General features: G+C 38.3%; 1 protein-coding gene across 12 annotated transcripts in view; it reads left to right on the forward strand.

The window, feature by feature from the left end:
* MTDH (metadherin) overlaps positions 1 to 15,875 on the forward strand; it is an 82,601-nt gene that overhangs the window by 46,347 nt on the left and 20,379 nt on the right. For 5 of the 12 annotated variants that reach the window (XM_003821685.7, XM_055116764.2, XM_034966393.3 and 2 more), the window contains 2 exons: positions 760 to 996; positions 9,905 to 10,003. In XM_003821685.7, the coding sequence (XP_003821733.2) occupies positions 760 to 996; positions 9,905 to 10,003 (336 nt within the window). Of the gene's footprint in view, positions 1 to 759; positions 997 to 6,023; positions 6,114 to 9,904; positions 10,004 to 15,875 lie in introns of all 12 variants that reach the window. The other 7 variants (XM_034966390.3, XM_034966392.3, XM_034966391.3 and 4 more) reach the window with 2 other exon arrangements.

Here is a 15,875-nt window from a genome sequence, read left to right on the forward strand (position 1 = left end):
GCCAGGCTAGTCTTGAACCCCTGACCTCAGGTCATCTGCCTGCCCCTAGCCTCCCAAAGTGCTGGGATTACAAGTGTGAGCCACTGCGCCCAGCCTCATTTCACACTTTTCAGTGCTTGTTCTTAGCACTGTCAGCTTCCTTCATGCCCATGATTCTCAACCCTGGCTACACATTAGTTATCCAGGAAGCTTTAAAAAACAACATGTACACACATATATGTAAAAAGAAACAGGTACTTACCTATACACACACCTATGTGTATTTGTGTGTGTGTACATACATACACTCTACATACATAATGATACCTGGGCTCCACCACAAAGATTCTGATTTTAATTGGTCTGGGCTGAGGCTCCAGAGTCTATTGTTAATAAATTTTTCAGTTAATTTTAATGTGCAGCCAGGTTTTAGAATCATTGCTTGATACATAATGTAATATATATAAATAATTAAGGAAAGAACATGTAACTAAGGAAATGTCTTCATATTCTTAGTGGGTGAGTATTCAGAATATGTGTCATTTTCCTCTTTGCTCTGTTGTACTTCCTTTGAGCAAGTTATTCTGCTGTGAACAACTTTGTTAGTATCTATGTTATGTTCAAGCCTCCTGTTTTTAAATTAAGGCAATCCTTGGTGATCAAAGGATAGTAGGGGAAGTGAGTAATAAATGTAAGTCAAGCAATCATAGAAATGTGAAAATATCCCAGTTTTAAGAAGTCATGTACCTGTTTTTTAATATTCATTTTCTTTTCTTTAAGTTTCTTCAGGATTGAATGAAAACCTCACTGTCAATGGAGGAGGCTGGAATGAAAAGTCTGTAAAACTCTCCTCACAGATCAGTGCAGGTGAGGAGAAGTGGAACTCCGTTTCACCTGCTTCTGCAGGAAAGAGGAAAACTGAGCCATCTGCCTGGAGTCAAGACACTGGAGATGCTAATACAAATGGAAAAGACTGGGGAAGGAGTTGGAGTGACCGTTCAATATTTTCTGGCATTGGTAAGAAGTGTTAGAAAAATTTAACTTTATTTAAAATTACTAATCTTGTACATTTTTAATTTTTCAGAAATAGAAAAAAAAACTGAATAGAAAAATAAGTACTGCTCTGCAGAAATAATAGTAATAATTAACTCATCTCACATCCTTTTTGTAGAGCAAGGTGGGAATTAAATAAGTAAATAACATTTATCATTTACTCTTTACATAGTGCTTTCACATACTTTATCACATTTGATTATCAACATAGCTAACTGGTGTAATTATATATTCTTAGTGATGTGATACATGTAATGTGTGGGTAGACTTTTTGATTAATTTCAACAATTCTGTTGAGTCTAAATAAAAATAGTAAATGGAAGTACAGTTGATAACATCCACTTATATTTTACAGTCTGCATGGTGCCTATTTATAATTAAATTTTCCTCCGGATTTTAATATAAAGACCAGTAGTTGAGAAGTTTATTTCTGTTGAGAGCTATCAAGTTAAAAGCAACTTAATTTGTGTGTGTGTGTGTGTGTGTGTGTGTGTGTGTGTGTGTGTGTGTATTATAGAAAAGAAATCCACATTACATGTGGGAAATTGCAAAATGATAAGGAAAATCCCAAAATGCCACCTAGTGACAACCGCTGTTATATTTCTTCTCCCTCCCTTTCTCCTGCCCGCAACTGTGTATAGTGTTTTTTGTTGTTTTTTGTTTGTTTGTTTGTTTGTTTTTTTAATGGAGTCTCGCTCTGTCTCCCAGGCTGGAGTGCAGTGGCGCGATCTCAGCTCACTGCAACCTCCACCTCCCGGGTTCAAGCGATTCTCCTACCTCAGCCTCCCGAGTAGCTGGGATTATAGACATGGCGTCACCATACCTGGCTAATTTTTCTATTTTTAGTAGGGACGGGGTTTTGCCATGTTGGCAAGGCTGATCGTCAACTCCTGACCTCAGATGATCTGCCAGCCTCGGCCTCCCAAAGTGCTGGGATTTACAGGCGTGCGCCATCGCACCCGGCCTATAGTTTTGCTTTAGTATTTTTGTTTTTGATGTAATTCAAATTGAATATGCGTGTTTATGTCTCCCCTAGTCCCCACTTAACATTGTAACATAAACATTTTCCTTACTTTTTGTAAGTATATTTAATGGCCCTATAATGTTTAAGGATAGCATAACTTACTTAACTATTCCCATATTATTCAAGAAGTAATTTTCCTTTTTTTTTTGAGATGGAGTCTCACTCTGTCGCTGTCACGCTGGAGTGCAATGGCGTGATCTCGGCTCACAACACCCTCTGCCTCCTGGGTTCAAGCAATTCTCTTGCCTCAGCCTCCCAAGTAGCTGGGATTACAGGCATACGCCACCACACTCAGCTAATTATTTTTTTGTATTTTTAGTGGAGATGGGGTTTCACCATGTTGGCCAGGCTGGTTTCAAACTCCTGACCTCAAGTAATCCGCCCACCTCGGCCTTCTAAAGTGTTAGGATTACAGGCCACGGCGCCCAGCCAATTTTCCTTTTTTTAACCATTGTAGATAATGTTTCACGGAATATATTTGTTTGGGATTTTTTTGTTGTGGTTTTTAAGATGGAGTCTCGCTCTGTTACCCAGGCTGGAGTGCAGTGGCATGATTTCAGCTCTCTACAACCTCTGCCTCCTGGATTCAAGCATTTCTCGTGCCTCAGCCACCCGAGTAGTTGGGATTACAGGCGCACACCACCACACTTGGCTAATTTTTGTATTTTTTTAGTAGAGATGGGGTTTCACCATGTTGGCCACACTGGTCTAGAACTCTTGACCTCAAGTTGTCTTCCTACCCCAGCCTCCCAAAGTACTGGGATTACAGGTGTGAGCCACCACAGCTGGCCATGTTTTGCAGTTATTTCTTAAGGACAGAGTCTTGTGAGTGATATTGGATTAAAGGGAATATGGATGTTTGTAATGCTCTACTACATAGTGCCTAAGTATTTTCTAAGAGAGTTGTTCTAATTTATACTCAAAGCATCAGTATAAGTGCCCATTTATCATGTGCTTACCAAGGTTGGGGATTTTTTTTTTTTCGCCTTTTCTAATTTGATAAGCAAAAAGTACGTAAATTATTTTGGTTAACTTTTTGGAATCACTAATGAGATTGAAAAGTTTTCCACAACTTTCTTGGTCATTTCTTTTTTTGTTTGCTTGTTTGTTTGTTTGAGACGGAGTCTCGCTCTGTCGCCCAGGCTGGAGTGCAGTGCAATCTCAGCTCACTGCAACCTCCACCTCTCAGGTTCAAGTGATTCTCCTGCCTCAGCCTCCTGAGTAGCTGGGATTACAGGGGCCTGTCACCACAACCGGCTAATTTTTGTACTTTTAGTAGAGACAGGCCATGTTGGCCAGGCTGGTCTCAAACTCCTGACCTCATGATTCACCTATCTTGGCCTCCCAAAGTACTGGGATGACAGGCGTGAGCCACCATGCCCGGCCGTTTCTTGGTCATTTCTATTTCTTTTATGAATTGTCTGTTCTTGTTATTTTCCCATTTGTCTAATGAGCTCTTCATGTTTTTTTGTTTTGTTTTGTTTTTAATTTTTTGAGACAGGGTCGTACTCTGTTGTCCAGGCTGGAGTGCAGTGGTGTGATCATTGCTCACTGCAGCCTCGACTTCCAGGGCTCAAAAGATCTTCCTGCCTTAGCCTTCTTAGTAGCTGGGACCACAGGCATGTGCCACCACACCTGGCTAATTTTGGTATTTTTTTGTAGAGACAGTTTCGCCATGTTGCCCTGGCTGGTCGCAAACTCTTGGGCTCAAGTGATCCACCTGCCTCGGCTTCTCACAGTGCTGGGATTACAGATGTGGGCCACCACATCTGCCTACTGTTTTATTTTTTAAATCTAGTTATACTTTCTTGTGCATTAAACATATGATTTTTTCTCTTGTGCTTATGGCAGATATTTTTATCTGCTCTAATTTGAGGGAGCAATAGATACTAGAAACTTTTTAGTTTTAGTATGTAAGTAGAAAAATATTTCTTCCTTTGTTGTTAGGCTTTTTCTGGGACTTTTTTTTTTTTTGAGATGGAGTTTTGCTCTTGTTGCCTAGGCTGGAGTGCAATGGCACGATCTCGGCTCACCACAACCACTGCCTCTCGGGTTCAAGCAATTCTCCTGCCTCAGCCTCCTGAGTAGCTGGGATTACAGGCATGTGCCACCACGCCTGGCTAATTTTGTATTTTTAGTAGAGATGGGGTTTCTCCATGTTGGTCAGGCTGGTCTCGAACTCCCAGTCTCAGGTGATCCACCTGCCTTGGCCTCCCAAAGTACTGGGATTACAGGTGTGAGCCACCAACACTGGCCCCTCTCTTTTAAAGCTAACACCCTCAAAAATCAAACACCAGATCATTTAATTATATTGTTTTTAAGCTTGCTCTCCCTTCCTCCCCATTATATTGAAAAATTGTGTAGAGGTATCACAACTTGTTTGAAAAAGACATTCCCTTGCCTGGGCATGGTGGCTCATGTCTGTAATCCTGGCACTTTGCAGGGCTGAGGCTGGCAGATCGCCTGAGCCCAGGAGTTCCAAGACCAGCCTGGGCAACATGGTGAAACCTTGTCTGTACTAAAATACAAAAAAATCGCTGGGCATGGTGGCACGTGCCTGTAATCCCAGCTACTCGGGAGGCCGAGACAGGACAATTGCTTAAACCTGGGAAGCGGAGATTGCAGTGAGCCAAGGTCGAGCCACTGCACTCCAGCCTTGGCAACAGAGCGAGACTCCCTCTCAAAAAGAAAAAAAAAAAGACCTTCCCTAAATTCCCACTCTCATTTTTAGCAGAGAAGAAAGCATTAATTTCTGTGCTATAAAGCATCCTTTCATATTTGGTAAAAGAAATGGTTGAATTTTGTGGAGTAATGTTAGGAACCGTGTGACCTTTTGGGATATTTACAATTTGCAATTTGCTGCTGCCTTTTTTTTTTTTTTTTTTTTCCTTTAAGATGGAGGCTTGCTCTGTCACCCAGGCTGGACTGCAGTGGCACAATCTTGGCTCACTGCAACCTCACCTCCTGGGTCCCAGTTCAAGCAATTCTCCTGCCTCAGCCTCCTGAGTAGCTGGGATTACAGGCACGTGTCACCATGCCCAGCTAATTTTTGTATTTTTAGGAGAAATAGGCTCTCACCATGTTGGCCAGGCTGGTCTTGAACTCCTGACCTCGTAATCTGCCCGCCTCGGCCCCCCAAAATGCTGGGTTTAGAGGCATGAGCCACTCCGCCCAGCCTACAATTTACTTGTAAAAGTTATATAGCATTTCATATTTAGGACATAAATTAGATGGTATTTGCTTAATGTTGTTACAGATAATATTAAACAGCGAATTAGAGTTCCTGCCTAGATAGACTAGGACTTTTATTGAAAATGAAAGGGAACTATATTAAATTAGATTTGTAATGGGTCACTGGAAAGAGACAGATGTGACTCGTCTCATGGAGGTTTACGTTCTTTAAAATAAGAAATGTCTTGAAAATATTGAGAAAGTAGCATGGTATAGAGGAGTGAACAGGGACTGGTTCAGACAGATCTATTAGGTATTAATCTCTATTCTTCTACATGATAGCTTTTATGGACATTCAGGCTAGTTATTTAACCTGTATGAACCTCATACTTATGTAATTGTGAGGATTTGTTGTAATGAAAGTCAAGTACCAAGTTCAGTGCTATCCCAAAGTAGTTGCTTAATTATGATAAATAATAATGCAGCTTGGTATAGTGGAAAAGAGCATAGGCTTTGGGAATTGACTTAAGCTGCATTCGTGGCTCAGCTGTTCTAGCTATCAGCAAGTCACTTAATTGCTCCAAAACTGCCTAGCAAAGTTTCTGTAAGGATTAGAAGTGGTTGGTGTAAGGGGCCCAGCTACGTAATAAATATTCAGTAAATAGTAGCTATTACTATATTAAGTGGTTCTCATTTCTAAGGTTATCTTTAAATAGTCTCATAGTTTTAAATCTTTACATATCTTTCAAGTCTGATGCAAGTTGAAGGTTCCAAGTGATGTTTTTTATTTTAACAGCTGCTTGGTCTAGTGTGGATAGGGGAATGAATACCTCTGAACAGAATTCTGCTTCTTTTGCATCTCTCACACTTAACTCTGCTGTTTCTGGTATGTGAAAAACAGTCTTTTGTTCAGCTAACAAAAACATTTGTTTAATTTTAGTGCTTGTTATTTGAAGAACTAATCAACATCAAGTACTGCTATCAATATAAATAGCAGGTATTATAAAGTGGCAGAGGCCTTTACAACAGGAAGAGAAGACCTAAATTCTTATGTGCAAATGGCTTAATTCCCCTCTCTAGGGGAGTAAGGATTCTGTAGCTTGAGATCACTGACAGTGTATTGGCACACAGACAAATACACATGCAAGGCCTTCCATTCAGGTTCATATTCTTCTGTTGCTAATGTAGTCCTGCCATACTTTTAGTTACAATTTGACATTTTACTTCTGTTCACCGTTACTCATCATGAGTTTAAAACTAACCCTTTCAGGTTATGGATTCCCACGTAATAACTATAAGTATCTGTAGATTTATAAAGTACATGATTACTAATAAACTACTGTTAATTCTGCATTACTTAAATGGATATATGTTTTATTAATCATATAGAAACTACATGTATTTAACAAATATTACATAAATATGGGAGGCCAGGTGTGGTGGCTCACATCTCTAATCCCAGCACGTAGCGAGGCTGAGGTGGGAAGATCACTTGAGCCTAGGAGTTCAAGACCAGCCTGGGCAACTACATCACCACATAAAGTTAAAAAATTAGCCAGGCATGGTGGTATTTGCCTGTGGTCCCAGCTACTCAGGAGGCTGTGGTGGGAGGATTGCATTAGTCCAGGAGGTTGAAGCTACAATGAGCAATGAGTCATGATTGCTCCACTGCACTCCAGACTGGGTGACAGAGTGAGACTCTGTCTCAAAAAAAAAAAAATATATGTGTATATATATAAAATATATATAATATATAAAATATATATATATAATATATAAAATATATATATATAATATATATATAATATATATATTATATATATAATATATATATTATATATATAATATATATAATATATATTATATATATAATATATATTATATATAATACATATAATATATATATTATATATATTATATATTATATATTATATATATATTATATATATTATATATTATATATTATATATATATATTATATATATTATATATTATATATTATATATATATATTATATATATTATATATATTATATATATAATATATATATATTATATAATTTTTTTTTTTTTTTTTGTGGACCCAGTTTACTAATTTTGTAGTTCCGCAGTGTCTGGAATCACTAACCTAGAAAGGGGGTCAGCAAACTTTTTGTATAAAGGGACAGATAGTAAACATTTTAAGCATTGTGGGCCATGCAGCCTCTGTTGCAGTTACTCAACCCTGCTGTTGTAACAGGAAAGCAACCTGAGACAGTAAGCAAATGACTTTCTGGTTCCAAAATATTATTATTTCGGTTTTTGTTTTTGTTTTTTTGAGACGGAGTCTTGCTTTGTTGCCGGGCTGGAGTGCAGTGGCGCAATCTCGGCTCACGGCAACCTCCGCCTCCCTGGTTCAAACGATTCTCCTGCCTCAGCATCCCATGTATCTGGTACTGCAGGCACGTGCCACCACACCCGGCTAATTTTTTGTATTTTTAGTAGAGACAGCGTTTTACCGTGTTAGCCAGGATGGTCTGCATCTCTTTACCTCGTGATCCACCTGCCTTGGCCTCCCAAAGTGCTGGGATTACAGGCATGAGCCACCGCACCTGGCCTGATTTTTTTTTTTAACCATTTAAAAATGTAAGACCTATTCTTGGCTCATGGACCATATAAAAACCGGATGGTTGGATTTGGTCTGTGAGTCATAGTTTGCTAAACTCTGGTCTCATAGACTACATTTCATTTCCAGAGGTACAAGTTTATTGCTTCCTCATTTGGTGACTCTGTACAACACACATGCTATTCCCTTCATATATGCAGAGAAAGCCATGTGGGCTGCCAAAGGAATAGCACCAGTGTTACAGTACTGCTTCTAAGCAGCTAATATATTAATACATGTGAATTTTATAGGGTTACTCTGTTTATAGGGTTACTCTGTTAAAGTTTACATTAAAATATACATATTAAACATACATATAGAGAGAGTATATCAAGCAGATAATATATTAGTGGAATGCTGCTGGTAAGATCATCTGTAACCAAGAAGAAATTTATAAATTAGTAGTAAGGACTCATGTGGGAGGACATGATTGTATGTAACACTTTTATACTAACCAAGTATCTTTTCTTCCTAACCATTTCTTTATACAGTGGCTCTGAATCCAAAATACATATCAGAGTCATCTAAGGACTCCAGTACACATGTAAATTCCAATTCAGAAGGGGTGTATGTGTGTGTGCGCACGCCTGATGGAAAACCACTGCTTTACATTTACATCCTAAAGTGAATTTATATCTATAAAGCAAGGGTTTGACCTGGCATCAGTGAACTCATATGCCCCCAAAACTATATGCAGAATTTTGTGTTAAGCTCTGGATAGTAGACTGCCACAGCTTTCATCAGGTTCCTAAAAGACTATGTGAACCCACTCTCACCCGACCTACTCCCCTCACCTGAAAAAAAACAAAAACAGACAAAACTTATGAGATAATATTTTGTTTTCTTTAAATGCACTTGAACTTAGTCTCTAGACCTCCTGCAACTCTTCTTGTCTCTTTGGCTTCTCTCTGCCTCACCTCTCTAGATAACCACCTATTTCTCTAATGTTTCTTAGCCAAAAGATGCTAGCTAACTCAGACATTTTCTAGTTCCCTCTTTCAAGGTTCTGAGGATACATAGCCCTGAAACATCCAGGACTAAAATGATCAATGGCAGAGATTTCTATTGTGTTTTATTTTCCATTAAGAAGAAGGAAAAAACAACTTTTTTTGACTTCTTGAAATTTGTAGGCAGGGCACAGTGGTTTATGCCTGTAATCCCAGCACTTTGGGAGGCAGAGGAGGATCCCTGTAGACCAGGAGTTCAGGACCAGCCTGGGCAACACAGGGAAGACCCTATCTCTACGAAAAAATTTTAAAAAATAAGCCAGGAGACCAGGCATGGTGGTTTATGCCTGTAATCCCAGCACTTTGGGAGGCTGAGGCAGGAGGATCACTTAAGCCTAGGAGTTCAAGACCAGCCTAGGCAACATGGTGTAACACCCCATCTCTACAAAAAATACAAAAATTAGCTGGGTATGGTAATGTGTGCCTGTAGTCCCAGCTACTTGGGAGGCTGAGGTAGGTGAATTGCTTGAGCCGAGGAGGCAGAAATTGCAGTGAGCCGAGACTGTGCCACTACACTCCAGCCTGGGCAACAAAGTGAGACTCTGTCTCAAAAAAAGAAAAAAGAAAAAAAGCCCAGCATGGTGGTACAAGCCTGCGGTTCCAGCTGAGGTAGGAGGATCTCTTGAGCCTGCGAGGTTGAGGCTGCAGTGAACCACGATCATGCCACTGCACTTCAGCCTGGGTGACAGAGTGAGATCCTATCTCAAAAAAAAAAAAAAAAAAAAAAGAAATTTATAGGTAACTTACCAGTTGGTGTATAATACAAAACACAAAATCTAATGGATTGGTGCTAGGGAAAACATAGATTTCTGATCATTGAATTAGATCAAGTGATTATCATAGTTAATCTAAAATTACCCTCAATTCTACTTTTCCTTTTAACTTAATTCTTTTTCTAATGTCTGAATTTTTCCTTTTAGGAGAAATTTTAAAAATAAAGTCTCCGTGTCAAAGTATAGAACTATTGTTATGAAACATCATTAGGAAATTCCATTTTTAATTTTATTGCATTCGTTTTTCATTTAAGGGTCTACTGCTGAGCCAGTTTCTCAGTCTACCACTTCTGATTATCAGTGGGATGTTAGCCGTAATCAACCCTATATCGATGATGAATGGTCTGGGTTAAGTATGTCCTTTTAAAAATTATCAGTTATTTTTTTCAGAGTTTTCTTTCTAGCACCCTGAATTCATGCTTTATGTTTTAATTTTAATTCTAATTTCTCACCTTTAAAGGTCATAAGAATATAATTTAATACCAAATGTACTACTTGAAACCTGATTATTGAATACCTGTAGAATTAAAACTGAATTTTCGTAATTGAGGCAATATTTAAACATAAAGTTTTCTTCTAGTTGCTCTGTAGTATTTCTAGTTTTTAAATTTTTTGTTTTAAATGAATGTGTTTCTCCTCCTAGGTAGTATAATAGACTGAATTAAATATACAGAAATGGCTTTGTATTTGTGAAGTATACACACATTTTTGTGCTGGTAGAAAACTACTTTCTTAACCCAGTTGCCAGTAGAAGTTTAGTTAAAGGAAGACATTTTAGAAGGGAAGAATATGGTTTGTATGTTCGGAAAGCTCATGCCGTCTTCATTTAAAAAAAGAAAATTATGAGTTTTTTTTCCTCACAAACCTAAATCTCAAAATGTACTTTCTCTGAATTTTTATTTCACATCCTTTTTTACTATTTACTGTTTTCTACTGTTAGCACTTATATGTTCCCTGTGGGGTTTTCCACCATTTTTAAGCATATGTTTTCCTTCTCCAAGTAGAGTTAAGAACTCTCTGAAAATGGGGACTAGCACTCTTTCATACACTCAGGACCTAGTGCAAGCCTTTATACATAGGTGTTCGGTGGTAATAATAATGACAATAAAAACAGTGGACTATGTGCCAGGCACTGGTCTTAGTCTTTTGGATTTTATTATCTCATTTAATGCTTAAAACATTTCTATGTGGTAGGTTTTATTTGTTTCCACACTTTCCAGATGAAAAAGTTGTGACAAGGGAAAGTTATCTAGCTTTTCCCAGGCCACACAGTTAGTTAAATGGAGGAGGGTGGTATTCATACCTTGCTAGTCTGGCTCCAGAGTTCATGCTCTTAACCACTATCTGGTACAGCCTTGGTGATTATAGTAATCATCAAGGTAAGCTGGCGACACAGTGGTTAAAGCACAGTTCTTACAGATTAAGGGAGATGAGGAGAGAAAGATCAGGGAGGACCATATTGTGAAATGCATGCCTTGAATTGCTGGCTAAAGGTTAGGGGGCTGGGGGTTTTCAGTACTAGCTTAGACAGTAGATATGAATTTTAGTCCCGACTCTAAAATGTAGTAGTACCTCATATGGTTAGGGCTTTGTCACTTGTCTGGGAGCTGTAAAATCGAGCAAATAATGTGTCATATCTGTTTTCATAGGTTGTTGTGAGGCTTTAATGAGATAATGGGTGAACATGAAAGCTCTCTAAATTAGTCATCTCTCAGTATCCATGGGGGGTTGATTCCAGGACCCCCCTCAGGTACCAAAATCCCCAGGTACTGAAGTCTCCTGTGATAAAATGGCATAGTATTTCCATATAACCTACATATGTCTTCCCATATATTTTAAATTATCTCTTGATTACTTGTAGTAACTAATACAGTGTAAATAGTTGTTTATACTGTATTGTTTAGGGAATAATGACAAGAAAAAAAGTGTGTACATATTCAGTACAGACACAGTTCATTCATTTTTTTTCCTGAATATTTTTGAACCCACAAATGGAAAACCCATGGATACGCAGGGCTGACTGTGTATGAAGTATTTAAATCCAAGGTTTTACAAGGATGTGAAAGCACTATTTTGGGGGAAAAAAATAAACAGTATATTTGTGCTTTAGGAAGAATTATCAGCTATATGCAGAATAGAATTGAGGATGATTATAACAATGATAGGAGTGACTATAGGAAAATAGCAGTAAGGTATCTTGGGCTGCTGTGGGTTGAGGCAGAGGAAAATTGAGTGGACAGGTCTCCAGGCTTTCCTGCTTGGACAGAATAGATACACTTTTTATTTTATCCATATTAAGATACTTTGAATATGAGAAACATGATTAGCTGCTAAAATAAAAGATTTTTAAAACATGTATCCACAGGATTCTATACTTAATCAAAGTAATATGTATCAGAAACACCATCTTCCTCAAGTTTGCTATGCTGTATTGGCAGTCTTTTTAAGTCCAGAGTTTCTCTTTAACATTTTCTCTGTAAACTTTATTTTCTGTGTCACCATCTTTAATGCAGCTCTATTTTTGGTGCTCAGTGAATTTAATTATTACTTCTGAATTTCTAAAATGAATGATTTAGTATTTTAGATTACAAATCCACAAATATATTACATTAGATTTACATTTACAGTATGATATAATTAACATATCGGCCCTCCAGTTTGAAGACATACATTAATCTATTACTATCTTGACCATAAAGGAACAGCATTATTGTAACCCATGTAAAAAGTCAGATGTTGAATAGAACTTTTTCTTGGCACACAGGGGTGAATGAATTCGCTTCAGCATAATGGAGTGGTTGAGAGCATGAGCTTTCAGGACAGACTACCTGGGTTTCAATCTTAACTTCCCTGCCTTTGCCCTTATGCAGGTTACATGATTATTCTATGCCTCAATTTCCTTCTCTGTAAAAATAATTCCTCCCAAACAGTACGGCTGAGAAGATTAAATGAGTTAATACATATAAAGCTCTTAGAACACTGCCTCACATATAGTAAATATGCAGTAAGTACTGCTGTTGGTATCCTTCTAGTGGCAAAATTAGTCTACCCAATGTGGTTAACTAACCCAATGTTGTTAACACTGGAGAATGTCTAACATAATTGTTTTCTTTTATTAAAAAGTTATTAAAGTTTACATTGAATTAAGTTCTGACAAGAAACAGCTGACAACCAAATAAAGACCAGCAATGAGATGCTTAAACCTAAAACATTATTCCATAAGTGAATTAAATGGAGAGACAAATTCCTTACCCTTTTGAAAAGAAAACCAGTATGGCTCTTTGAAAAGAATTAAGTTCTGACAAGAAACAGCTGACAACCAAATAAAGACCAGCGAAGAGATACTTAAACCTAAAATGTTATTCCATAAGCAAATTAAATGAAGAGACAAATTCCTTACCCTTTTGAAAAGAAAACCAGTATGGCTCTTTGAAAAGACACTGGCAGACTAATGGAAAACTTTAGCGATAAGAAATTATAATTGGAGCAAACTATACTGTGAATCATTTTAAAGGGAACTATGTCTAAGAAGTTTTTTGGTACATTAGGCCTATGAATCTTAAGAATTAGTTACCCAGGCCGGTGCCATGGCTCACACTTGTAATCCCAGCACTTTGGGAAGCCAAGGTGCAAGGATTTCTTGAGCCCACGCATTCAAGACCAGCCTAGGCAGCATAGTGAGACCCCATCTCTACAAAAAAAAATTAGCTGGGCGTGGTTCGCATACCTGTAGTCCCAGCTACTCAGGAGTCTGAAGTGGAAGATCACTTGAGCCTGAGAAGTCTAGGCTACAGTGTGCCATGATCTTGCCACTGCACTCCAGCCTGGGCAATAGAGCGAGACCCTGTCATAAAAAATACTTTTACTAAGCATTTTACTCAATTTTTATTTTTCACCTCCACCTCCTACCACATGTATTAAGAAAACGGGTGACATGTTGGTATATTGCCCACTCAATTGCCTAAACTTTTTTCTGCTTAACAGTTTCTTTTCTGGCAAGAAGTCTTAGAGACATGGCTTATGGATGGCAATTTTCAAAATCTGGGTTTCTTATCTGTGAGATTTAAGCAAAGCCACTGATAGCTTGATATGTGAACCTCCTAAAGTATTATTAATGAATGGTTGGTATAAGATGAGTAGTTGGTTCCAGACATCTACCAGATTGAATTGAAGTATATCTTACATATGAAGTATATCTTAATGAGAGGTTCATCAGAATTGTGAGAAATAAATTTTTAACTATACATGCCTTATAGATTAGAAACTGGTTTTAATATCATCAGTGATAATAAAAACAGTAGCTACCATTTATTGAGCGCTTACTGCATTGCCATGAATTGCTTTACATGTATCTCATATACTCCTCTCAGCAATCCTATGAAGTTGATAATAGAGCCCATTAAGAAACTTGACCAAAATCATCTTGTTATTAAGTGGTAGAACAATATTCAAATGTATATTTGTTTGACATGAAGACCCATGCTCTTCGCCTCTGTGCTACTATGTAATACCGACTCCAGATACTTGCTCATGGTGGTGAATTTAGAAATACAAGAAGGAACTTCCTTTTTTATAACACATTTCACACTTGTAATCACCTGTTCCATGTTTTTCCTCCACTAGGCTATAAATTCTTATGTTGTCTCTCCCTGTCCTCCACTAGCTTAGCTCTGTTTCCACAGCCCCCATGGCAGAATCTGTCACTCTGTATTTAATAGTTTGTTAAGCTTACCTATCTTCACCCCTGAATAGACAGTCTACAAGCTGCACATGCAGAAGGATTCTATTTTACTTATTTTTCTATCTCTAGTACCTACCTAGCTCAAGTTCTAGCACATAGTAAGTGCTTAATAAGGATTGGATAGATGTAATTTCACTATTAAAATATATTTATTATTCCAACCTGGGCAATATAGTGAATCCCCTTCTCTACAGAAAATTTAAAAATTAGCCAGGCATGGTGGCACATGGCTGTGGTCCCAGCTGCTCAGGAGGCTGAGGCAGGAGGATCACTTGAGCCCCAGGAGGTTAAGGCTGCAGTGAACTATGATTATACCACTGCACTCCAGCCTGGGTGACAGAATAAGACCCTGTCTCTTAAACTAAGAAAAAATATATATATTGTATACATATAATGTTTTATTTTCTTCTGTCTCTTCCTCATAAATTTGAGATCATACTGTGTAGACAATTTTGTCTATGATTTTTTTTTCTGTGAGCGTTTTCCCAGATTGTTATATATTCTTCCAAAACCTAGATTTTAAAACTTTCGTAAGAATGTATTATATATTCCTGTTAAACAAAAACAATAATAGAGTTCACCTGGAAAAATAAGACTAGCAGAAAGTAAATAGGAGTACTAAATAAGAGTAATGCAAACAAATGTGTCCTTCTAGATATAAAAATGTATTGCAGAGTTATGTATAGCACTGTCCCAGGAATAGATCAGTGGAATAGAATAGAAATTGCAGAAACAGACTGAAGTGCATATAAAAGAATTGAGTAAGGCCGGGCACAGTGGCTCAAGCCTGTAATCCCAACACTTTGGGAGGCTGAGGCAGGTGGATCAAGAGGTCAGGAGTTCGAGACCAGCCTGACCAACATGGTGAAACCCTGTTTCTACTAAAAATACAAAAATTAGCCGGGTGTGGTGGTGCACGCCTGTAATCCCAGCTACTTGGGAGGCTGAGGCAGGAGAATCGCTTGAACCCGGGAGGCGGAGGTTGCAGTGAGCCGAGATTGTGCCACTGCACTCTAGCCTGGGTGACAGAGTGAGACTCCATCTCAAAAAAAAAAGAGAATTGAGCATTGCTGGGCGTGGTGGCTCACGCCTATAATCTGCTGAGTCAGGCAGATCACAAGATCAAGAGTTCGAGACCAGCCTGGCCAACATTGTGAAACCCTGTCTCTACTAAGAATACAAAAATTAGCCAGGTGTGGTGGCGCATGCCTGTAATCCCAGCTACTCGGGAGGCTGAGGCAGGAGAATCACTTGAACCTGGGAGGCAGAGGTTCCAGTTAGCCGAGATCATGCCACTGCACTCCAGCTTGGGCGACAGAGCAAGACTCCATCTTGGGGAAAAAAATAAAGAAAGAAAGAATTGAGTGTTGGATAAGAGTAGCATTAGGTATTAGTGGGAAATGATTGGATTTTTCATTTAAGCGTTGTTGGGACAACTTGTTAACCATTTGGAAATAAAGCCTAACCTTTGTCATCTTAAACCA

This window comes from Pan paniscus, chromosome 7, assembly GCF_029289425.2.
Source record: "Pan paniscus chromosome 7, NHGRI_mPanPan1-v2.0_pri, whole genome shotgun sequence".
Classification (NCBI taxonomy): Eukaryota; Metazoa; Chordata; class Mammalia; order Primates; family Hominidae; genus Pan; species Pan paniscus.